General features: G+C 40.6%; 1 protein-coding gene across 1 annotated transcript in view; it reads right to left on the bottom strand.

The window, feature by feature from the left end:
• The window catches only part of MPP7 (MAGUK p55 scaffold protein 7), a 424,011-nt gene that overhangs the window by 125,364 nt on the left and 271,908 nt on the right, over positions 1 to 26,739 (bottom strand). Inside the window, exons 5-6 of the mRNA XM_077808266.1 lie at positions 17,737 to 17,814; positions 11,025 to 11,105 (exon numbers count right to left, since the gene is read on the bottom strand). Coding sequence (XP_077664392.1) covers positions 11,025 to 11,105; positions 17,737 to 17,814 — 159 coding nt within the window. The remainder of the gene's footprint in view (positions 1 to 11,024; positions 11,106 to 17,736; positions 17,815 to 26,739) is intronic.

Genomic DNA, 26,739 nt, shown 5'->3' on the forward strand with positions numbered 1-26,739 from the left:
CACATTTTTCAGCTGAAAAAACATTAATGAAAAATTCTCAACCAACTCTGGCTCCAATGGAAAGGGAGCAAGAAAGAAAAAGTCCTGTGAAATGTTAAGTTGAGATCAGGATTTTCTATTATAAATAATAAAAAATATTCTTTGTGACCACCGTAAAACCAGATTTTGCTTACATTTAACCAAAGATATATTTTCTCTGAGAGTTTTCAGTCTCTAATTCTTTTACAAACACCTTAAATAATTTGTTGCTGCCAATAGGACATGTCTTATTGCCGCGCTGTCTTTGTGGTCTACTGATGGAATGATAAATTTTAGTTCATGACAGATGGCAAGCCTGCTGTACTGATTCTGGTCCATGTAATGCAGCTGCTAAGCAACTACTGGTTAATGTAATGCAGCCTTAAAATGCTCTTTTGATAAAAGCTTCAATAAATCATTCAAAGCAATAGGCACTCTTATCAGAATAACCCACTAGGCCTCCATAGGAGCCAAGTAAGCAGCAAACGGCTGTGATCATGGCAGCAAACTCATCATTTAATAAGGTACACAATTTACCAACTTCCCACCAATATCACTAGACCACCAAGAAAATGCAGAGTAACTTGTAAAGATCCATTAAAAATACCTAAAAAATATGTTTTAAAAACTCAGGTACCAATATGCAAGAAATAGTTAAACTAAAAGCACTGAACTTGCTCACGTTTCATGGTGTGTGTAAGTTTTTGTATTGTCTAGTTCAAGATCATAAACGGTGATAGTATGAATAAAGCTGAAGTACACAAAGGTGATGAAAAGTGCATTAAACGTGCATATTGTTAGCATTTTGTTAAATAAAAGGTCTGAATAATTAAAATCCATTTTAAGTCTATTGAAAATAATGAAATAGGAAGCACACATCTCATTTATGACTTTGTACTCTAAACCAGTGATTGAGTACCAGATGCTCCTTCTCAGTTTTCTGTTTTAAACCAATTTAAAAATCATAAATAACGTCAAAATTTCTAGATTCTCTCTCTTTTCTGAACAGCATTTTTCAGTAAAGATTGTCTATAGACAAGTTAATTTGAAGGTATTTCCAGTCATGTAAGAGTGGTTCTCTCTTCAATCTAAATTATCTTAATATTACTCCCAAAATTCTATTCACTCTAATGTAATAAAAGAGTAGCCAAGAAAAATACTTATAAGTATGTCCAGTGCTTGTTCTCAGTACAGCTACAGGTACAGTTGCTGAAGTACTCCACATAGTTTAGATTCTCTTGTACCTTGATACATTCAGTCATTCACAGTTGTGCCTTGTGCTCGTGATATGTACTTCTTTTGCACTTCATACTAGGGGTTGGCAATCCTTTTAATATACCCAAACAAACAGTAGGTAAAGAATTCCACTACACGCAGACAGAAAGCTCACAGGCATTGTTAAGTGGTCAGAAAAAAGTCCATGCTTCTCCAAAGCAGAAGAGATATCAACGTTTTTAAAAATAATTTTCAGCACAGTGGCTTAGATTTTTTAATATGACTCCAACTGGTGGCTCGCCCACAGGTAAATACAATACAATACTTATTATACACAAATCAAAACACACTAAACTTACTCTGACAGGAATTAATTTGAAGAGGTAAATTCAACCTTGTGATATGTAGGAAATTAGGCATGCAACTGCTGTTATTAAAATCCCAGTGTTAAATAAAAGTAAAATTTGAATCCTCTGTCATCTATAACAATCTGCATTTCAAAGTGAATCAAAACCCAGAAAAAAATGGATTAAATCTGGTATGGCATTCTTTTTGTGACAGAACAATCCTTCTGGCCTGGAGCCAGAGTAACAAAATTTAGCTGCCTGAAATATTAATTCCTATGCTTTATTGCTTTGGTTTTTAGAATTTAAAATTTTAAAAATTAAGAAAAATTGTACTCATGTACCATGGCTGTGTATCAAACAGAACACAGCTTTGTCAGCTTGGTAAAGAAGGAATGGAGAGTTTTTAATCATGGAGTGTGTTTTCCAGTTAAAACTGGAATAGAAATTGAAACCTTTAAAATGTCATTTGGGATTTCCAGGTTATAATAATATTCAGCTTTATCTTTCACTGCTTTTGTAAGACACTAACTTTGTTTGTTTGTAACAAGGTATATTTTTTGTAAAACATAGCTTTTTCACACAAAAACCACACACACATATGCACACATTACATAATACAGAGAACCATCTCTTTCACATGAACTATTACACAAGCCAGTAGGCATGAACTATTATTTACAATCATACTTAGAGAACAGAATACTATGGAGTATCTATGTCACAAAACCAGAGACAAATCTGTGTACACTTAGATGGATTTTCACTCAAATTTCAACATGCTATAGCCTTCAGTAAAGAGAAAGATATTTCACCTTCAAGATAGATAAGGAAAGAGAGAACAGACAGAAGCAGGAACATCCTCTATTTAGAGAACACTTTGTAAATATTCTGCATTTCAAATGAAGCCTGACAGTTAAAACAATCCATGAGTCATGGAAAAGATCTGATTTATTGAGTCATTTAAATGCACAATCATCTATCGGAAGCTTCTTCTGTACCAGCTTGTCATGGGGGGTACTCCCTTGTTACAGGTGGCGCTTCCTCCTGGTCATTCTGGGGAATAGCCCTCTGCCAGATCCAGTGCTTTTCCTTATGATCTCTCCCTCCCCCTGTCCTCTCTCTCTCTCTCTCTCTCTCCAGCACCTCTCTTGCCCTGGGTACTGCAGCCTCCTCTTTGTGACTTGGTCCTCCAGCCAGATTGCTCTATGCTTTTTCCCCTTCCAGGGCATCAAAGACTTTCTTCCTCAGTCTTAGGCAGCCTTCTCATTCACTGTCTGTTGGGGACACTTCCTCTGTGGTTGGCAGGGGAACCCAAGCCTGCCCTTTGCTCTGGATTCCAGCTGAGACACCCTCTAGTCAGCAGCCAAGGTCTGTTCCCTTTTAGACCTTGCTGCCTTTCCTTACCTTCTAGCTCTCCCCGCTTCCCTGGGTTCACCAGCCTCAGCTCCTTCCTTCCAGGGAGTAACTGCAGCCTATTTTCCAGCAGTCCCCATTGCTGCCAATGTCCTGTCTTTATAAATTGTTGTAACAACCAGGCAAGGTACTAACAAGCTTCAACAGGACTTTATTTTCAAAGTGGAAATCTCTTTACCAAGCTGGTTCTGCACCCTCTGTATCTCTCTCCCAGCCTCTCAACTTCTCCCCCGTCCTTCCTTTCAGACTCCCAACACCCAGTGCTCCCAATTCTAATAATTACAAGCAACATCTAAACACCACATAAACTCAGCCCGAGGCAGGGGATTACTTAGCCACCGGATTCCCCTCAACTGTGCCTGTTGGGTTAATTAGTCCCCTTCTCAATCTATATTAACCCTTTCAGGGCAAGTGTGGGGTGAATACCCCATCACACAGCTGAAGCCAAAAAAGGACTGTAGAAGGAGAAGGTTCCAACCATCAGTGTACAACTGTTTTTGTGGCCCAAATAATAATTTATAATTGACTACTGAGCTTTGGAAAAGTTTTATTTAAAACAAAACAAAAAACATATGGAATAAAAACCATTCCTGAGCAACACAAGGGTAGGAGATAGGGAATGCAGTGTCTAACACTGAGGCTATTTCTGTTTCACTCGTTCCCTAGAATCTGTGAATAGAGTGTCGCTCTGAAAATATAGACAATTATCTAAAACAGGAACACTTTAGCGAACAATTAATTTTACCTGGACCTTTTAGGATGTATACAGGCTCTGTGTAAAATGAAGGTCTGCATATTTTGATGTTGATATAAAAAGGAAATTCTGTTAAGAGTTGAAGTGACATTCTTGAAGGATACCCTCCATTGAGAAAGTGATTCCAGAGATGTGTTCCTGGGTCTTGTGGTTATATGTAAACAGTGTGTCTGTTCCCAGAAGTAGGAAAAAACCCACCATGTATGACTCATCTGGAAAGAATCCAAAGTGTCAATCTGGTATAGTTTGAGAAATAATACACACCTTTAGTTCATTACTTATATGCAGTATTGAGACCTTATTGGGAATCTGTGGTTACTCTCGACGAAAGCTCTTTTTTGTGCCTTTTTTTAAATCACAGGTCTGATGAAGAGGTAACTGCATAGGTTTCACTCAAGTATGCACAGTACCCTATCATCACAGTTTATATGTCTATCCAGCAGCACAGTTGCAATGTAAAATAAGAGTCTTGAAAGTACAAGTTATTCATTAAACTATTATCTTACTGAAGAAGCAAGGTCAGCTGCAAACAGAGCTACAAATATATAATTTACAGCTTTATCCCAAGAATTAGAAAACTCTGAAAAAGTCACGCCATATGAGTAGAGTCCTGCAAATCTGCAGAGATCTGCTTTAGATCTGCGGACCATTTTTGCGTATCGCGGACGGATGCAGGTACGAATTTTGTATCCACTCAGGGCTCTATATATGAGCAAAAATTTATGATGAAAATGATGGAGGATAGCAGCTGAGGATATTAACTAATTCGGGATAGGCGATATACAAACTAATTTAAAGGGCCAGCTTCATTTTTATTAACAAACTTCTTAAAGAGATAAAATATAAAATCCAATGATAAAAAAGCCCAGAAATAATCAGGGACAGGAGACTGGATATGTTCTCAGGAGGCTTTTTGTTATAGCAGCAGAGTTTGTGTTTCTTTGATTTGTGATGGCTAAACAAGGGCCCAGAATAGTTGAAGAAGTTGCCAAGATGCAATAGTTCTATATTCTGTTTAACTGAAAGGTAACAATACTTTGCTGAATAAAGCCTTTTAAAATGCATTAAACTACTACTTCTGGCTGGTTGTTTTGAAAAAGATGCACAAGGTAGCCGTCTCAGTGTATTAAAATTTCAGAAGGCAATTTAGTATCTGTTTTGCTAAGACAGTAATAGAGTCCCAGGATATGCTCTCTGAACACTGCTGTTGTAATACACACTAAAAACAGACAGCTGGGGAACACAGATAAGGTTCTCACTTTCCAGGACTCTATGATACAGGTTTTGTTGACTGACACTGAGTAAACAAATTTATACAGTATATACAAACAGGTTTCAGAGTAGCAGCCGTGTTAGTCTGTATTCGCAAAAAGAAAAGGAGTACTTGTGGCACCTTAGAGACTAACAAATAAATCTGTTAGTCTCTAAGGTGCCACAAGTACTCCTTTTCTTTGTACACAAACAGTACCACAAAACTAAGCTGCATAGCTTAAAGAAACATAGTACATTATATCCTATAGTTAACTATTATATATTTATATAAATATATATAGGCTTGTCAGGAGACTGAACAGTTTCCATATGAGATGCCTGAAAAAGTGGGAAGACAAAACATGAAACACAGAGGTGCTGGAGCATGCAGGACTGACACTTAAAAACTATTATCAAGAAAAGGAGGTTGCGGTGGCTTGGTCATGTAAGGAGAATGGGAAGAGATTGTATCCCCAAGAACATTTTGTTCAGGGTGATGTGAGGTGGCTCTAGAAAGTGGGGTTCCCTTTATGACAGGATCATGACATGTGCAAAAATGATATTAAGTCATTCAACATCAATGTAGAAAACTGGGAGGGGTGCGCGCAGAATCCCGTTCAACCTGGAGGGAGTATCTGGCACTGGGTGCAGCTCAACACGAAGCAGCTTTAATTCAGAGGATGGAAGCAATGCGAGAAAGAAGAAAGCAGCGTGCTATAATCTTGGACTTCAACTCAGACAGTACATGGATCTATGAAATTTGTAACAAGCTGTGTTGCTCCCTAACTGGGCTTGTCAGCTATAAACTGATTCATCGGGCACCTGACTAGACCTTTATGTGTACAGCATGATCCGGTGGATCGACGGTTGCCTATAACTATCGTATATGTACACAAATAAATATTAACTCAGAGCTCTCCTACTACATTTAATCTCCATACCACACTACAATGTGTCACATAATGTAAGCCATTGGGGTGTGGCTTGTGTTAATTACACTACTGTTATATCATTACGGGAAACAAGGTTACATAATCTACTAAGTACACAAAATACAAACCCTGCAACTTTAAGTTCCCATTGTGCCAATACCACAAATAATGTCCTTTTTCACAGAGTTAGATTGTGTAAAACTTACTCATGTTGGTGAATAATCTAGCCAATGGTGATCACTATTAGGGTGCCAGATATCAAACTGTAAACAAAAACACTAATGTTAAATTGACCTTTTGAACCTATTGACCTACAGAGGAATGAGTTAAGCTATATTAAGTCAATATTTGTACAAAGAAGTTACAGAAGTCATACACCTCACTACACATTTTAACATTAGATTATGTCTGAGGAGTGAGGCAAGACTATCAGTCTATGTTATAAATTTGTGATGAACAGGCTGAAAAAGTGAGAATAAGTTATAAAGTATGAAAATATTTGTTTATGCTTTAGGTATCAGTAATGATGCAATATTTAAATCATAACTCAATATCCAATACTGCAAATATAACAACACTAGCTGTTTGCATGGTTCACATTCATAGGATTCTGCAGCTGTATTTTAAATCTGTATGACCGAACAAGCACACGGTCTTTCCTCAAACTGTAATGCTTGGTCCTAATCCACTCTCAGATATCTTATGCACAGATGAAGAAAACCACTTGATTTCTTCCTGGAGCCAAACACTTTCATCTGTTTCAGGGTTCTGTTTTAACTGGAGGAGATAAATGCCTCCATTTCAAGTGCATTTAATTACAGTATAGGAAGAGGAATTCTGGGGTAGGTGTGGTAGAATATTATGTGACATTTTTAAAATATTAGCAAAGTCCCTTTAATTTAAAATCTATCCTTTGCAAAAGAATATCCTTGGGATAAGTTTGAATTACATTTTAAACGTCTATCACCAGCAGGAGAGTGAATTTGTGTGGGGGGGTGGAGGGTGAGAAAACCTGGATTTGTGCTGGAAATGGCCTAACCTGAAGATTACTTTAGATAAGCTATTACCAGCAGGACAGTGGGGTGGGAGGAGGTATTGTTTCATATTCTCTGTGTATATATAAAGTCTGCTGCAGTTTCCACGGTATGCATCTGATGAAGTGAGCTGTAGCTCACGAAAGCTCATGCTCAAATAAATTGGTTAGTCTCTAAGGTGCCACAAGTACTCCTTTTCTTTTTGCGAATACAGACTAACACGGCTGTTACTCTGAAACCTGTCATTTTAAACGTCGCAATTCCAACTAATTAAATGTCTCTTGTGGAAGTTATTTCTTGCTTCAGGACATTCCTTTGTGAATGGGAAACAACACTGGGATAACATGAACTTGTCAGTGCTTTACAAAACCAACAGATAAGAAGTACACATACTCAGACATCTTATCAGTAAAAGTTAACTTTATAATGTTTTATTGTGTTCACCAAATTAACACAGTTGCTAAAAACCTCTAGACCTTATTGCTAATTAATCCTGTACAGCCTGGGTGCCACTGGTCTTACATTCATTGTCCTGTGTCTGACACTCTTCACAACAAAGCGGGTGGGATCATGATCTTGGTGTAATGCAGCAGGACAGTGAAGAGATTAAAGCAGGGATGGAAGACAACAAGAAATACTCCATCTGGCCCCATGTACAATCGCAGTTATAACCTGGGTCAGGAGAGGAAGATCCCCCAACAGAACAATAACCTCCAGTTACCATATAAACCAAGTTGTGAACAATTTTCATGACTGAAAAAATATTCAGTTATCCCAGGAGATTTTAACTGTTTGGAAACTGCTCTATAGAACATTTTCCCCCAGACCAACCCTTCTTCCCCACAAAAAAACCCCCCACAAAACACCCCTCCACTTTTCAGGAGTCAATATCAATTCTGTATGTAATAATTCAGTAGGGCTAGACACTGCTCAATAAACTGCATAAGGACAACACATAGTTGCACTGTCCAAGGAGTAGGGAAGAATTAGGACTATAAGGAATCAGAACTCCCTCCCTGCTTCCCCCTTTGCCCAGCAGGGGGAGCGGGGTGCAGAGGGGCAAAGGATGAAAGGAAATAATTAATCCAGAGCCCATTATTGAATATATCATATTCTTTCTTGGCTAATATGTCAGGGGGAGAGATCAAGGTTCTTCCCTCCCCTCACTAGCCACCTGCCCAGGGATAGGTGTGTCGCAAGAGTATCAGGCACAAAGTCCCTTCTCTCCACTCATGCCCATGCCCAAGGTCTAGCAAGATCAGCCATGCAGGGAGGTGAGGAGTTTTCTGTCTTATATATTTCTGTCTTCTCAGGATTGCCCAGCAGGGTTACACAAAGAGTCTGTTACAGTCTGTCCAGCCATTCCATTCTCCTGTAGCCAAAAAGGATATTCAGCTATGTTAATGTGGCTGTTAGATTCATACTAGTGCAGTAACAGGCAACAGGTTATACATGGGAACATATGTTTTTCTCCCAGAAATCCCATTAAGATTGTCACAATGAGTTTAGCTAGTTAAAACTAAAAAACAGAGGCCCTAAGACTAATGAGATACTAAGTACTGGAATGGGTGCATGTAATCAATATGCAATGCTAGCATATTCACGAGGAGAATGGGATGCCGCATAGGGCAAATATAATTGTGAAGGAGCATGCTAAGACTTAGGAGTCATTCTGCAGAGCCCCTACCTGGAAGGTAAAATAAAAAGGCAAGAGGCTCAATGACAGCACCACAGGAACCACACTGCATAGACATTGCATTCTGGGAGGAAAGGGTTTGGAACAGAAAGCCAGAAATCCCTGTTGTAAGACAAATGCAGGAACAACTGAATCCTGTCAGTTATGTCCTATCCAAACACACAAAAGGTGCCAAGTTCAGAATGATAACTCAACCATTACGTGGGTATATAGTAAGCCACTTAACTCTAGTAACAACTCAGCAAGAGGAACAAGATAATTGCATAAGTGTACATCATTGAATGGGAAAGACAGTTTTCATCAATGGTCTTCTGGAGAATACCAGCAGTCACTGTTTAATGAGTGAACATGCTGACAAAAATTCAATAAATTTTACCAAACTTATCTGTATTGGGGTAGCACCTAGAGGTCCCAATCAAGAACCAGTAACACATCAAAGAAAACAAGCTGAATTTGTGTAGAGCGGACCAAATTTATCAGAGTAGACAACCACTGTAACCCATGCTAAAACAGTGTGGCTCTTTGTTCCCCCTCCAGATGCTACACCACAAGGACAGGGTTATCACCTCACTCTTGCCGCCAAGCTTTAGCAGACTCATTAGCCTCCATACTTGACCTAGCCACTGCAGCAGGACAAACAACCTGGCCCGCCTCGATTATCATGCACATTGTAGGGAGAGTGGTCACTTTGGATGAACTATTACCAGCAGGAGAGTGAGTTTGTGTGTGTATGGGGGTGGGGGGTGAGAAAACCTGGATTTGTGCTGGAAATGGCCCACCTTGATTATCACACACATTGTAAAGAGAGTGGTCACTTTGGATGGGCTATTACCAGCAGGAGAGTGAGTTTGTGTATGGGGGGGCGGAGGGTGAGAAAACCTGGATTTGTGCTGGAAATGGCCCAACTTGATTATCATACACTTTGTAAGGAGAGTGATCACTTTAGATAAGCTATTACCAGCAGGAGAGTGGGGTGGGAGGAGGTATTGTTTCATGGTCTCTGTGTATATAATGTCTTCTGCAGTTTCCACAGTATGCATCCGATGAAGTGAGCTGTAGCTCACGAAAGCTTATGCTCAAATAAATTGGTTAGTCTCTAAGGTGCCACAAGTACTCCTTTTCTTTTTGCAAATACAGACTAACACGGCTGTTACTCTGAAAATTGAAATAATAGGTTACACCTTTATAACTCCTTATGAAAGGTGGTGATTTAGTTTCTTAAAACAATACAATTGGGACCAGAGAACAGCCTTTAGACTCATTCCATTAAGGCCTCAATGTTGAAAAATATGCACGGTCTACCGCCACCTGAAAATATCCAGTAACATATAGGTGTGGATAATGAGGAACTGGCATTTTTTTGAATGGCAGGCTGAGTGAAACATGCTAAGAAAGTTTAGGTATTGTCTATCACCTCGGACGAAAAGCAGGCTATCACCGTGCAACACAGGTGTGGGACAACAACAAAAATCATATGTGCACAGCAAGACCTTGAGAATAGAAAGCGTCATTGCTTTATGCCTTCAGTCTTATAACAGTTAATAGGTACTACAGTACCTTGACTGTTGAACTACTGCCATTGCATAAAACTGAGCAACGGAGGGACTATAAAGAGGTAACTCCACTATATGGAGCTACTTCTGCTCCTTCACCACCAAAATGGCTATTGTCTAAACAGTCATTAACCCAGACACAGGAACATATACATTAGTGACTAGTGTATACCTGTTTAACTTATTTTTTCATCCCATCCCTAGTGAAAAACAAACAAAAGAAGCTGCTAATCTTGGTTAAATTTGATTATAGCATACATATATTACTGTCAGCTGAAAAGTGATGAATCCCTGATGTAGGGCATTTTATGGAATCCTATGAGGTTTTGTAGGATAACTGGGAGAATTTTGGATGGTTTTTGAGAACTACATTAACTACATGCATCATCTGAGGTATAAAATCCTACTCTTTATATATATACACATTACTCACACTTTTCACTTTAATTCATGTATTCTGTACCAGTCATCAATTAAAGAAGAAATTATAGTTAAGTCATAACAGTGGTTTCAACATATTTATACATTTACTAAAAGACATTTGAAAAAAAAAATTATTGTGCAAGTTTAATTTCTTAAACACCTTTTTTTTTAAGCAGCTGTTGTAAATAACTAATACCGCTCCACTGAAATTCTTTTGTGAATGTCAGTAACAATTACAATCTACTGGTAATACTAACTGCCTTTCTTGCAGTATTAATACTGAGTCCCTCCTTCCTAGTATTTGAAAAAGTTGACTGAAACAGACAAAACCTTCTGGAGCCTTAGAAAATGGGTATGCGTGTGATTTGCAGGTGTAACACATCCTCACCTTGATATTAGGTTTTGACAGTAGTTTCAACAGCTCTCCGATCTCAGTGTTCACTGGCTTGCTCTGCAGCTCCTCAGCCAGCTGTGAGGGAGATTGAATTGACACAAAGAACATTAGTAAGAGCATTGTTTTACCCAGTGCCTCAGTGACAACTGAGAATCTATCCTGTTCAAGGTTATTACTTTCCAGTGTGTTCAAACAGAAGCCAGCATGAAGAAAAACAGACTATCAATCATTGCGCTTCTTTTCTGGCCCTCGGTGGACCAGATTTAAGCCAGGCTTTTCGACTCAGTTTAACTCAAGTAATCATATCTGGCAACAGTGCAGCCAGATCGCATTCTGATTTATAGCAATGAGAGCAAATCCCAGCACTTCATTTAAGTGAATGGTCCTTTGCATGCAGACAAAGGACTGCTTGTAAAAACGACTGGATCAAACTTTGACACTGTCTATAAAAAACAGCTTCTGAATGAGGTGGTGAAATCCACACTGCTTCCAAAAACCCACAGTAGCTCTGCTGTTTAGGGCTGGTGAAGAGAAGCAAAATGCCCCTACAGAGCAAGCAGTCTGAACCTTTTATTATGTTTACCCATATATGGCAAGTAACTTGTTAAAATGTAAAGCAGGTTAATCATACTATGGCCTACAACAGGTCACCAGCTATTCAAGCATGCAAAATCTACAGAATATGTCCTAACAACAAGATCAGTAATTTATGTTTGGTAATATTACAACGTTGTGATTTGGTGAACAATAGATCAACAGTCTAACATTTAATTCCAGAGCTACTTTCCTCGTGTTTGAGTTTTTATCATCACTAAATTCTTAACTAATTTGGATTTAAGATGCATATTTTTACTACTATAGGATTTCAGACATCAGCTATTTTTCCAGGGCAGGGGAAAGCCAAAACACATTTTACATCACTGAAATCTGGTCTAGAATTATGAAGTTTTACACAGTACCTCATCCAAAACGATTTCATATAATCACTTTTTAATGTTAAATAAATACTATAAAAATGTCTCAAAGAAAAATGGTTATTTGCAGCAAGTAATTTTATTTATCTAAATACTAAAGTTAAAATTACTTTCAGTTCACAGAAATCAAACTAAAAGATTTTCAAAAGTTGCTAAATGAATAATGTAACTTTTATCCAATATATATCTCCATCATACAATTATAAAATCCTAAACATTAAAAATATAAAAACAGCTAATAAGAATAATTTCCATATATTTTCCATTATCCTTACAATTCAGATTTAGGATTAATAAAATTGACAAGAAAGGTCACCATATACATTCTAATAACTGTTTAACTCTGACCGACACAGACAAAAGTTGATCATAAACAGCAATAAAGCACTTTGCCATATAAGAGCTAGGTATTATTATTATTATATTCATATATTAATACTATAGGCGTTTACAACGGGAAATCAGCTTAATGGTCAGCAGACTGAAGTGTTTTCAGGCACATAAAACCAAGCAACAATGCAAACTAATGACAGGTCTAGTGTACTATGGTTTTTCAGTTAGTTTTAAGAAGCTGAACATGATCTGTGAAGATACTAGCTCCTAGTGTCTTCTGTGGCAGTTAAGCACTGCAGGTTCCCTTTGTACTCTCTTGCTTTGGCTTCATACTGCTCATTACTATTGATTAAAGTCTACCAATGGCAGCTTCACTGACAAAGACACATTCCTTAATGAGTAAGATTATGAACAGGTTCAAATCAGTTTTTTTCCCTTTAAATTGTGTTACACAGAAATGGTAAACTATAGCAGAGCTGATCCTCCAAGATAATGGACTATACACAGGTGTGAATATACAAGCTTCAGAACAGTTGTATTCCATAGCAAGGAGGAAACAGAAAAACCATGACAATTTTAAAGGTTTTTAAAAAAAAAAAAAACAAAAAAAAAACTTATAAACTTGAAAAAAAAAGCTCTGAATAGTTGAAAAAGCAAAAAAAAATCTTGTTCTCGACTAAAGTCTTCAGAAGGAAATACTATTGCCATAAAAATGTAAAGCATCTACAGTAACTCTGGTGTTGCCTATAGGGAAACAGAAACTGAAGAGAATGTTTGCTGGTATGCATATAAAAGGCACCACAGCTGTTGCTACATTTTTGGAAGTAGTACGTTATTTTGTAGAGTTTTTTTTAATGTAAGGGGTTATTTCTGGTGTGACCTGTGCAGTGTACTTTGGGTATGTGTTGTTGCAATGACTGATCACCTGAACACATGGAGGATTGCAGGAACACAAGTCTCAGAGATGCTCTTCTGAAATTCTCCCTTTTAAGGGAATTGTTGCATCTTACCTAGTACATTCTTCACCTAATTTTATAGAGGACAACGACTACAGAGAGGGGAATATGAAGCAATCCTAAGAAAAAGCAAACCAGAGCCAGAGATCGTGAAAGAGGAGAGGCCACGCCAGAACAGAGGTAGGACAGAGAGGGGATTCTGGGGTGAAGACATTTGTGGGTTTAGAGAGAAAGTTGTGAAAGCCTTTACATCAGCACAGTACTGATTCAAATAACAGTTTTTAAATGATCTGGTTTCTGAGTGAGCGTTTGCATTATAATAATATATTTTCTGTAGTTTTTGATTTTATGTTAACCACATAGTATAGTCTGAACACCTTGGCTTTGTGATAAGGTGTGGACAGGCCTCTGGCATAATAACTTCACCTTATAAGAAATTGGGGTATGCATGAAAATGTTTAGATTTGAAGCCTGGTTGCAACTGCTTCCTTCATAATTACTATCAAAAGCCTTAGTACCAATCATAAGTGTAAAAGCAAACTCATAAAAACACTTAGTATTTTTGGGAGCACTGTTCCATGTTTTGGTTTTATAACACGCAGGAAATATGGCATTTCTTATTAATAAGAATATTTCTTTGTTTTTCTAACTATAAAACAGTTAATAGCAGCAGGAAAAGAACCATTAATTCAAAATCTGTTGAAAAACAACATCTGTTAAATTGCTAATATGCATTGTTGTTGTAGCCATGTCAGTCCCACAATATTAGAGAGACAAGGTGGGTGAGGTAACGTATTTTATTGAACCAATTTCTGTTAGTGAACAAGACAAGATTTTAAGGTACACAGAGCTCTTCTTCAGGTCTGGGAAAGGTACTCAGAGTATCATAGCTAACTAGAAGATTGAACAGGTAGCACATATTCTAAGGGACCATTCAAACTGAAGAGGCCCCATTAACACCCCTCAAGCAATAGGACAAAATTTAAAAGGGGGATGGTGAGGGGTTGTGGGTTACAGATTGTTGTAATGAGTCATAAATGCAATGTTTTTATTAAGACCATGATTTTTAGTGTCTAGCTAGGCATGGATTTAAGCTCCCAGGCTTGTCTTTTGAAAGTGTTATGCAGGATTCCTTTGAGAATGAAGATGGATAGGTCAGATATAGAGTGATATGAAAAACACCCGCAGGTGAACACTTTTCACAAAACGATCATTCTATATCTGACCTATCTGTCCTCATCCTCAAAGGAAATCTGAACAACACTATCAAAAGATGAGCCTGGACACTTAAATTCTTAACTTTGCTAGACATTAAAAATCATGGTCTTAATAAAAACACTGCATTTATGGCTTATTACAATGATCTGTAACCCACTAACCCCCTCTTTTTGTCCTATGGTCACAGGGGTATTAACAGGCCACTTCATCTTGAATGATCCCTAAGAACAGAGGTGGGCAAACTACGGCCCGCAGGCCACATCCGGCCCACGGGAGCCTCCTGCCCGGCCCCTGAGCTCCCAGCCGGGGAGGCTAGCCCCCAGCCCCTCCCCTACTATTCCCCCTCCCCCGCAGCCTCAGCTCATTGCGCTGCCGGCGCAATGCTCTGGGCAGCACGGCTGCCTGTCCTGGTGCTCTGGGCGGCGCAGCTCTAGTGCTGCCAGCCACCAGTGCTCCAGGCAGCACGGTAAGGGGGCAGGGAGCAGGGGGGGTTGGATAGAGGGCAGGGGAGTTTGGGGTGGTGGTCAGGGGGTGGAGGTGTGGAGTCGGGGCGGTCAGAGGGCAGGGAATGGGGGGGTTGAATGGGGGCAGAAATCCCATAGGCATCATCAGGGAGCAAGAAGCACAGCCTCCCCTAACCGGCCCTCCATACAATTTCGGAAACCTGATATGGCCCTCAGGCCAAAAAGTTTGCTCACCTCTACCTTAGAATATGTCCTAACTACTTATGTTAAACTATCTGTTCAATCATGTATTTAGCTGTGATGCTTTTAGTACCTTTCCCAGACCTGAAGACGACCTGTGTAGCTCAAAAGCTTGTCTCACTCACCAACAGAAGTTGGTCCAATAAAAGATATTACCTCACCTACCTTGTCTCTGTTATATCACTAAAAAAGAAAAGGAATACTTATGGCACCTTAGAGACTAACCAATTTATTTGAGCATAAGCTTTCGTGAGCTACAGCTCACTTCATCGGATGCATACTGTGGAAACTGCAGAAGACATTATATACACAGAGACCATGAAACAATACCTCCCCCCACCCCACTGTCCTGCTGGTAATAGCTTATCTAAAGTGATCACTCTCCTTACAATGTGTATGATAATCAAGTTGGGCCATTTCCAGCACAACTTGATTATCATACACATTGTAAGGAGAGTGATCACTTTAGATAAGCTATTACCAGCAGGAGAGTGGGATGGGAGGAGGTATTGTTTCATGGTCTCTGTGTATATAATGTCTTCTGCAGTTTCCACAGTATGCATCCGATGAAGTGAGCTGTAGCTCACGAAAGCTTATGCTCAAATAAATTGGTTAGTCTCTAAGGTGCCACAAGTACTCCTTTTCTTTTTGCGAATACAGACTAACACGGCTGTTACTCTGAAACCTGTTATACCACTAACATGCTCTTAAATCGTTGAAGGCTTATTAGCTGTCAACAAGAGTGCCAAACATTTAATGCAACTCTAATCCCCCAATTCCATGTATTTTAAAGTTATACAAAATATGTTGTGTACAAGTTAATTTACAATCCCATAAAAATGTACTGATAACATATTCACACGCACACAAAACTGGGTTCTGAGAAGTGCTTAGCTTGAATTCAGTAGAACTCCACACTTTACAGGAATGGGCCCATAATGTGAACTCTTCAAATTACACAAAAAGAATGACAAAAGTACTAGAAACCCCAGGTATCAACCAAAGTCAAATCTTAAAAATTACCATTACGCAGAAATCACAGATTCACATCTCTAATGCATACACTTCTTGTAGAACATATGCTATTAATTTTTTATTACATATTTAGTGTAGTAAAGATCAAGGGTCTAAATTTGCAGAACTGAGCGGAGATTAGTTTGGGCACCAAGAAATAAGGCACTCCAAGAGACATCTTAAAGGGACCTGATATTCAGAGAGCAGGTGCTCAGAACTTTTGAAATCAGGACCATTTCAAGTGTTTTAAGTTGTGCACTCGAAAGATAAGGCACTCAAACTCTAACTTGGTTTACGCTGTGTGACAAGAGGTTAATGAACAGAATTTTGGAAGTACATTTTTATGACCTTTCTAGGTTGCAAAATAATTATTTGCCTAAATGCAGTTACTTCAAATAAAACATTGTTAATATAAACCTCTGATGCCACCTTAAATTTTTTATTATATTTGATACATCACAGGATGTTTATATCCTCTTACTGAAACATGATTAAATTCTCATAAATGGGCTTTTTCATGAATGTTTCAAACATAGTGATATTCTTGATTTTGTAAGATATGTTGTAACCCTAAATATGTCAGTAGTTTCATGCCAGATAAACAAATAGCTTATTTAAAATGTACGGGCATTATATAGAAACAATAACTAAGCATTCAAAGAAGATTTATGAAATGCATCAAGATTCAAGGCCTCCATGTTTGAAATTAATCCTAAAACATATTGTGTTTATCAAAAGAAAAAAAAAAACCTGAAATCACCAATTACAACAAAGACTAATGGATTTCACTTAAACCATAGTTTAATAAAACATTTCTCTCTCCATCCTTCCTCAGATTCAGTCATAGTTTATACAGGTGTGTGCAAAATTCATCTGAATCCTGGAATTAACCAAACAGCAAGAAATGCAGGTTGGATTTTTTTTCATTTAAAATAAAAATTATAGTAACAGGAAATTAACTACTCTATCAATGCCGACCACTTCTATAATTTATTTTTAGTTATAAAGGTAATTTGGAAAGCTCTAATATCCATAAATCACTACTGTTTTGTTTTCAAACAGGTATTTTTTTGGACAACCCCACCTTTTTATGTATTTCATAAGCCTCATTTCTGTAGTATTATGTGTCATTCTTCTTGTCCTGTCAACAGTACAGCTATCTCATTGGTCTTTATTTTTCCAGGTATTCCTCGTCTGTGACCTTCTCAAAACACCAATAGTTGACAGCTTTTCCCTCCCAGTAGAATTCCAACCTGAAATTTCTATTACATAGTTACCAAAGCAGAACAAGAGGCTATCTTGCCATGTTTTTACAACAGGAAAGTGAATAAAAATCAAAGTAATATCAGCAATAAGCCCAGTGATGACAGCACCTTTGGAAACATTTGCAGCTTCTTATGATTTCAGCTCAGAGGATTACATTCATATGTTTGCACTATGAGGAGTTCTGCTTGCAGACAGTTTTTTGGGAGACCTGGTACCAGTGATCTCAGCAGGGGACACTTACATCATCTGCCAAGGCTGCTGCACCATGGAGTATGGGTACAGGGCTCTGTTTTTCATAGTAATGCAGTTTCTCATGAATCTGGAAGACAATTGCACAAAAAAGATAAGTATGCTTAGTAGCAAAACAAATATGACAACACAGCCTTATTGAGTTAACTGATCTGCTGAGTGTCTGTAACTAAAGAAACATCCTTTTATAAATCTGTAGGTGGCAATAATGTAGATGCAATTCATCAACCACCTCTGTTGAAGCGCTAAGAACATGAAATCAGATGGAAAAAATGTTCAGTATGTAGACCAACCCACAGAAAAACTAAACATTTGGGATTTTCCCCTCAGTTTTCTATGCCTGTATTTCTGACATATTGCTTTAAGTATCTATTACATTTTACATTGCTGATGAAAATACAAAGCATAAAGTGTTTATCCCTAAAATGAATATAAAACCTCTTGTAAATTATGATTTATTAAGTGGAATAATAGCCTGCCATTTTGACAGACAGTTCAGTGGATTTGCTGCAGTCATTAAAATAATTCAGAAAGAAGGGCAAAATAGTGTTAATATGAATCCCAACAGTGCAAGAAAAAGTTGTATTTCAACAAATTAAAATACTTAGATTTTATTTTAAATTTTTACTAAATAGTGTTGCCAAAATTTAAAAAGTTTCGTAGTTGTAGAATGCAATGTTCTTTGGTTTTTTTCAAAAGGAGAACACACATATCATTTAAATACCTTCTCTCCACACATAAGTGAGGTATTTTAAGTAGAATTTCCACTGCTAAATCTTAAAATAGAGAAAACATTTTTGAAAAGTCTTTAAAATCTTCCTATCTTTGAGAGTACTTCATCTTTTTTTAATTTATATTGTTCACCTATCACCATTATCTAGACACAAATAAAATAAACAAAATAAAAAGATGACATAAATAACTTAGATCATCATTAACCGGTAAAAACATCTAACCTACTAGAACACTGCCCCCCTCCTCAGCGCAAGCATGGACTCCAACCAGTAGAAGCAGCTATAGAAGTACCCAAAGCAGGGACTGGTACGCTGGCAGGAGGGGGTAAAATGAGGCCCAGCCAGAACCACTCCTCTCCCAAGCATACTCTGTGGGCACTAGGACTCAGATAGTGTCTCCCTCCACCCCATCCCCCAACGATTCAGCCTTAGGGAAAAACCCTAGGGAGGAACCAGTCAGAGACTCCATCTGGTAAGAGCAACTGCAAAAGCTGAAACAGCCAAAGAAGGGACCTTCAGACATTCAGAGAACTTTCTACATTTTTTACTGGACTTTCTCTCCCATTTGATTGGTTGGTTGCTCCAATCAATCAATGCTCCAATCTGCTCCCTCATGGTCTCTTCACCTCAACTTCACTCCACAAATGCCCCTTTTACCCTCTTCTTCCCTGCCCTGACCCCTTTAGCCTCTTTCATGTCAATGTCCCCTCAAGCTTACGCCCTCCTACCTAAATGCGCACACACACCCCTCAAAAAATCATGTAATTAATACGATATTTGCTGCCATCACATTTTTCACTCTGCTTGCATGTTCCATCTCTTCCCCCACCCTATGTATCTTGTCTCGTTATACTGTAAGCTCTTTGTGGCAGGCACTGTCTGCTACTCTGCGTTTGTACTGAGTCTAGCACAGTGGGAACCCATTCCTGGTTGGCCATTAGGCACTACTGTAATAAACATGATCAATAATAATGACTAGACAAGGTAGGGCTCCAAAATCTACCAAAGCCCACATCATCCCAAGACTGCTGGATGATTGCGTAGCGGGCCATAAATGTATGGATGGATGATCAGATAGCGGCCCTGCAGATATCTTGAATTGGCACCCGGGCCAGGAAGGCTGCTGACAAGTCTTCCGCTCTGGTTGACTGGGTGGTTACAATTGCACTTTTGCCTGCTCATAGCAAAACCTGATGCAGGCAGTGATCCAGGACAAAATTCTCTGAGCAGACACAGGAAGACCCTTCTTTCTGTCTGCAACCATGACGTAGAGCTGCGTTGACTTACAGAACAGCTTAGTCCTTTTAATATAAAAGGCTAGCGCTCTCCTGATCTCCAGAGAGTGTAGTCTATGCTCCTCGTCTGACTTAGAGGTTTCAGAAAGAAGACTGGTAAGAATATGTCCTGCTTAGTATGAAACTACAAAACTACCTTGGGCAGAAAGGCTGGGTGTAGCCACAGCTGAACTGTGTCCTTGTAGAACACTGTGTGGGGTAGCTCCAAGGTAAGTGCTCTAATTTCAGAGACTCCAGAAAGGAGACTTTCCACGAGAATAGCAGAAAGGAACAAAAAGAAAAGGAGTACTTGCGGCACCTTAGAGACTAACCAATTTATTTGAGCATAAGCTTTCGTGAGCTAAAGCTCACTTCATCGGATGCATAAAGTGGAAAATAAAGTGAGGAGATTTATATACACACAGACCATGAAAAAATACACATTGTAAGGAGAGTGATCACTTAGGATGAGCTATTACCAGCAGGAGAGTGGGGTGGGGGAGAGAAAACCTTTTGAAGTGATAATCAAGGTGGGCCACGTCCAGCACATTTCCAGGAGTTAACAAGAACGTCGAGGTACGGGGGGGGAGGGGAGAGGAATAAATAAGGGGAAATAGTTTTACTTAGTATAATAACTCAACCACTCCCAGTCTCTATTCAAGCCTAAGTTAATGGTATCCAATTTGCAAATTAATTCCAATCCAGCAGTCTCTCGTTGGAGTCTGTTTTTGAAGTTTTTTTGTTGAAGGATAGTCACTTTGAGATCAGAAATCGAGTGACCAGAGAGATTGAAGTGTTCTCCGACTGGTTTATGAATGTTATAATTCTTGACATCTGATTTGTGTCCATTTATCCTTTTATGTAGAGACTGTCCAGTTTGCCCAATGTACATGGCAGAGGGGCATTGCTGGCACATGATGGCATATATCACATTGATAGATGTGCAGGTGAACGAGCTCTGATAGTGTGGCTGATGTGATTAGGCCCTATGATGTTGTCCCCTGAATAGATATGTGGGCACAGTTGGTAACGGGCTTTGTTGCAAGGATAGGTTCCTGGGTTAGTGGTTCTGTTGTGTGGTGTGTGGTTGCTGGTGAGTATTTGCTTCAGGTTGGGGGGCTGTCTGTAGGCAAGGACTGGACTGTCTCCCAAGATTTGTGAGAGTGATGGGTCGTCCTTCAGGATAGGTTGTAGATCCTTGATAATGCATTGGAGGGGTTTTCGTTGGGGGCTGAAGGTGACGGCTAGTGGCGTTCTGTTATTTTCTTTGTTAGGCCTGTCCTGTAGTAGGTGACTTCTGGGTACTCTTCTGGCTCTGTCAATCTGTTTCTTCACTTCAGCAGCCTATTGTAGTTGTAAGAATGCTTGATAGAGATCTTGTAGGTGTTTGTCTCTGTCTGAGGGGTTGGAGCAAATGCGGTTGTATCGTAGAGCTTGGCTGTAGACAATGGACCGTGTGGTGTGGTCTGGGTGAAAGCTGGAGGCATGTAGGTAGGAATAGCGGTCAATAGGTTTCCGGTATAGGTGTTTATGTGACCATCGCTTATTAGCACTGTAGTGTCCAGGAAGTGGATCTCTTGTGTGGACTGGTCCTGGCTGAGGTTGATGGTGGGATGGAAATTGTTAAAATCATGGTGGAATTCCTCAAGGGCTTCTTTTCCATGGGTCCAGATGATGAAGATGTCATCAATATAGCGCAAGTAGAGTAGGGGTGTTAGGGGATGAGAGTTGAGGAAGCGTTGTTCTAAGTCAGCCATAAAAATGTTGGCATACTGTGGGGCCATGCGGGTACCCATAGCAGTGCCGCTGATTTGTCCCCAAATGTGAAATAGTTATGGATGAGGACAAAGTCACAAAGTTCAGCCACCAGGTTTGCCGTGACATTATCGGGAATAGTGTTCCTGATGGCTTGTAGTCCATCTTTGTGTGGAATGTTGGTGTAGAGAGCTTCTACATCCATAGTGGCCAGGATGGTGTTATCAGGAAGATCACCAATGGATTGTAGTTTCCTCAGGAAGTCAGTGGTGTCTCGAAGGTAGCTGGGAGTGCTGGTAGCGTAGGGCCTGAGGAGGGAGTCTATATAGCCAGACAATCCTGCTGTCAGGGTGCCAATGCCTGAGATGATGGGGCGCCCAGGATTTCCAGGTTTATGGATCTTGGGTAGCAGATAGAATACCCCACATCGGGGATCCAGGGGTGTGTCTGTGAGGATTTGTTCTTGTGCTTTTTCAGGGAGTTTCTTGAGCAAATGCTGTAGTTTCTTTTGGTAACCCTCAGTGGGATCAGAGAGTAATGGCTTGTAGAAAGTGGTGTTGGAGAGCTGCCGAGCAGTCTCTTGTTCATATTCCGACCTATTCATGATGACAACAGCACCTCCTTTGTCAGCCTTTTTGATTATGATGTCAAAGTTGTTTCTGAGGCTGTGGATGGCATTGTGTTCTGCACGGCTGAGGTTATGGGGCAAGTGATGCTGCTTTTCCACAATTTCAGCCCGTGCACGTTAGCGGAAGCACTCTATGTAGAAGTCCAGTCTGCTGTTTCGACCTTCAGGAGGAGTCCACCTAGAATCCTTCTTTTTGTAGTGTTGGTAGGAAGGTCTCTGTGGATTAGTATGTTGTTCAGAGGTGTGTTGGAAATATTCCTTGAGTCGGAGACGTCGAAAATAGGATTCTAGGTCACCACAGAACTGTATCATGTTCGTGGGGGTGGAGGGGCAGAAGGAGAGGCCCCAAGATAGGACAGATTCTTCTGCTGGGTTAAGAGTATAGTTGGATAGATTAACAATATTGCTGGGTGGGTTAAGGGAACCATTGCTGTGGCCCCTTGTGGCATGTAGTAGTTTAGATAATTTAGTGTCCTTTTTCTTTTGTAGAGAAGCAAAGTGTGTGTTGTAAATGGCTTGTCTAGTTTTAGTAAAGTCCAGCCACGAGGAAGTTTGTGTCGAAGGTTGTTTTTTTATGAGAGTATCCAGTTTTGAGAGCTCATTCTTAATCTTTCCCTGATTGCTATAGAGGATGTTAATCAGGTGGTTCCGCAGTTTTTTCATGAAGTTGATAGATTTCCACTCCATACGGCTAAATGCAGTGCCTTGCATAATGACAGGTTTCAGAGTAGCAGCCGTGTTAGTCTGTATTCGCAAAAAGAAAAGGAGTACTTGTGGCACCTTAGAGACTAACCAATTTATTTGAGCATAAGCTTTTGTGAGCTACAGCTCACTTCATCGGATGCATAACGGAACAAGAAGCCAACAACTCAAATGGATGACCTGCGAGCCTTGACAGTATGAGGTTCAGGTCCCAAGGTGGGACAGGGTCACGGACTTGAGGTAGAGCTCCTCCAGACCTTTTGGAAATTGGACCGCCATGTCATGAGCAAAGACTGACTTGCCCTGAACTGGAGGGTTTAAGGCTGAAATAGCTGCCAAGTGGACTTTGACTGATGAAAGAGATAGGCCCTGGAGCTTGAGATGCAGAAGATAGTCCAGGATTGACTGGAGTGAGGCCTGTTTGGGTCAAAGATTTTCGTCCGTGGCCCAACATGCGAATCGTTTCCATTTGGTCACCATGGTGGAGGGCTTTCTGTTAACCATCAGGACCTGTTAAACGCGGGCCAAACTTGTCTGTTCTTCCACAGTCAACCATGCAGCAACCAAGCTGTCAGGTGCAGAGCTGCTAGGTTTGGGTGCAGTAACTGGCTGTGGTTCTGGGAAAGCAAGTCCAGCCAGAGTGGTAGTTGTAGTGGATTTGCTACCGAGAGCTCCAGCAGTGTGCCGAACCAATGCTGGCGAGGCCAAATCGGAACTATCAGGATTACCTTCGCCTTGCCCTGCTTGATCTTCATGAGGACTCTGTGGATTAATGGCACTGGCAGAAAGGCATACAGCAGAGCCCTCGACCAGGGGAGCAAGAAGGCGTCAGATGGGTAGCCTCTGTTGATCCTCCGAATCGAGCAGAAGATGTAGCACTTCCTGATTTTCCCAGATGAGAATAAGTCCACAATGGGAGTCTCCCCCCTCTGGAAGATTACACTGACAACTTCCAGATGGAGTGACCACTTGTGGCGAGACAAGAAGGTCCCGCTGAGGTGATCTGTTAACACGTTCCTCCCCCAGGGAGGTGCGAGACGGAGATGAATGGCATGCTGCACACAAAAGTCCCACAACCAAAGAGCTTCTCAGCAAAGGGCCGACGAAAGGGCTCTGCCTTGTTTGTTGATATAAAACATTGCTGCAGTATTGTCTCAGGATTTGGATCACCTTGACCCTCACGTGAGGCAGGAACGCCTGGCAAGCCAAGTGCACCACTCTGAGCTCTCTGACATTTGTGTGTAGGGAGCGATCGCCTTGCGAACAGCGACCTTGCATGGTGAGATCACCAACCCAGGTCTGAAGCACTGGAGACCAGAGTCACTGACAGGGATGGAGCCGCGAAGGGAACTCCCTCCAATACCGAGCTAGGTTCCGACAACCACTCCAGGGATGACCGGATGTGATCTTGTACCATGACTATCCAGTCCAGATTGCGTCTGTTGAGGACATAGACTGCTGCCAGCCATGCTTCCAGGAGTCCGAGATGAAGTCGTGCATGCCATACCATGTAAGTACAAGCTGCCATGTGGCCCAACAACTTGAGGCACACGTAGGCGGTAGTGAGAGATCAGATCGGACATAGTCTGGAAATGGGCCTCCAGGTGAAAAGCTCTGGCCTGCATAGAGTTGAGTATCTCTCCATAAACTCTATATGCTGTACAAGGGTCAGAGTTGTTTCTTTTAATTTATTAATAGACCCAGCTTGCGACAGGTGGAGAGCGCCAGATCAAGGTTCCCTTGCACCTGGGCCTGAGACCATCCCTTTATGAGCCAGTATTTGAGATACGGATAAACCTGTACCCCTCGACACCTCAGGTAAGCGGCTATGGGCTCCATGCACTTTGTGAATATTCTCAAGGAAGACGAGAGACCGAAGGATAGTGCTGTGATCAGGAAATGGTGCTGGCCCATCAAGAAGCAGAGAAACTATCTGTGCCCCAAGAAAATGGAAATATGAAATTATGCATCCTTCAAGTCGAGGGCAGCGTACCAGTCTCCTGGATCCAAGGAGGCGATGACGAAGGCTAGGGAGACCATGCAAAACTTCAGTTTCTTTAGATATTTGTTGAGGTGATGCATTTCTCCAGAATGGGTTTTAGGAGAACCTTTTGCCTTCGGGATTAGGAATTATCGGGAATAGAACCCTTTCTTCCTTCACATCACAAGGGGCCTCCTCTACCACCTTAGGCATAGGAGGTGTCCACCTCCTGAATGAAAAGTTCCTTGTGAGAAGGGTCCCTGAAGAGGGTCAGGGGAAGGGGAAGGGGGGATCCAGGGGTGGAAGATGCTGGAGAACTGCAGATGCAAGAGGGAAGGCGCTCCGACCAACCGTCACGGGCAATAAGAAGGAACTGAGAGGGCGTAGGGCTGGCGGCACCTCATATCCCGGTACATGAGTGTGGGCCTCCAGAGGGCGCCAGAGTCAGCCCTATGGATATCATTAAGGAAAAATATTCTGACAATGGTGCACGTGGGCGTGCACACACCTAGAATGGAATCAACATGAGCAAGCACACAAAGAAGAAACCTATATTAAAATATTATTAATGTTGCAAAGTCAACCACTCAAGTCAGGAAATACCAGAATTTAGGTTGCGTGTGCAACTTTAATTCAGTCTCTTTGTGCATATGCCTTACAATATAGTCTTCACTTACATGATGACATACTATTTTTTCCATGGGTCCCTGCCTCTTTCAACCCAGAGGATCAATCTGCACTGGGGACGAATCAGGGTTGTATAGTACAGGCAGCTGGTGACTATAAGATCCCTGCCTCCTATGTTGTAAAAGCTGGAAGGTATTTAGTGAATGAGGTAGAAGATTGCAGGAACAGAAAGGAGGGTCTCATGGTTAAGAGTTTAATGCTAACCTGGAGAATTAGGTTCTATCCTTGCCCCTACCATACCATTTGTGTGTGATGTCAAGTCACTTAAACCAAACTTTTCAGAGTTGTTCATTGTTTTCTGGGTGCCCAACTTGACACCACGTGGTCTAATTTGCAGAAGAGGCTGAGCGCTCACATCTGCAGCTGAAGTCAATGGGACCTGTGCTTGATTATGTAAGTTGCTATATAATGCCAAGAACTCTGAAAAATCAGGTCCTAGGCATCTCAAATTGGGCACCCAAAATTAGGGGAATCTTTTTAATCTGTGTCCTACCTCCCCATCTGTAAAATGGGGATAGCATCACCCCCCTAATATTTAGTGTGACCAGATGTCCCGATTTTATAGGAACATTCCCAATATTTGGGGCTTTGTCTTAAATAGGTGCCTATTATCTCACCCCCTCCCCTGTCACAAATTTTCACACTTTTATCTGGTCACCCTACTTATACTACAGGGGTTTTCTGAAGATAAATTAAAGTTTGTGATAATAAAGTGGATAATACAGTGAGGAGCCCCACAGAAAAACATATGAGGAAATGATATTTAGATCTTCGTAGCAGGCTTTGAATAGCGCGCAGTAAACAGGGCCCACAGCCAGACACTGAACAAAGAAGGTAAAAACAAAGCATTGAATAGCTGCACACTAAGTTAGCACCATGCATCATCTGCCCTTAATGAAGTAAGGGTCCTGTGGATAAAAAGTATATGATGCTCTCCCGTCGACATCGCTTCCACCTTTCATTGAGGTGGAGTACTGAAGTTGACGAGAGAATGCTGTCCCATTGACTTACCGCGTCTTCACCAGACCTGCTAAATTGATGCTGCTACATTGATTGCTGCAGCGCTGATTTAGCCCATAGTGAAGACAAACCCTAAGAAGTTGGGGGAGTGAAGTGATTTGAGGAAAAAGATCAGAAGTTCAGTTTTGGCTTTGTTAAGCTCAGTTTGAAATGAGACATCCAGGAGATGATCTAAGAGAGAGATGTGAAGACACAGGATTGAATGGGGGAACAC

Source organism: Eretmochelys imbricata, chromosome 2 (assembly GCF_965152235.1).
Source record: "Eretmochelys imbricata isolate rEreImb1 chromosome 2, rEreImb1.hap1, whole genome shotgun sequence".
Classification (NCBI taxonomy): domain Eukaryota; kingdom Metazoa; phylum Chordata; order Testudines; family Cheloniidae; genus Eretmochelys; species Eretmochelys imbricata.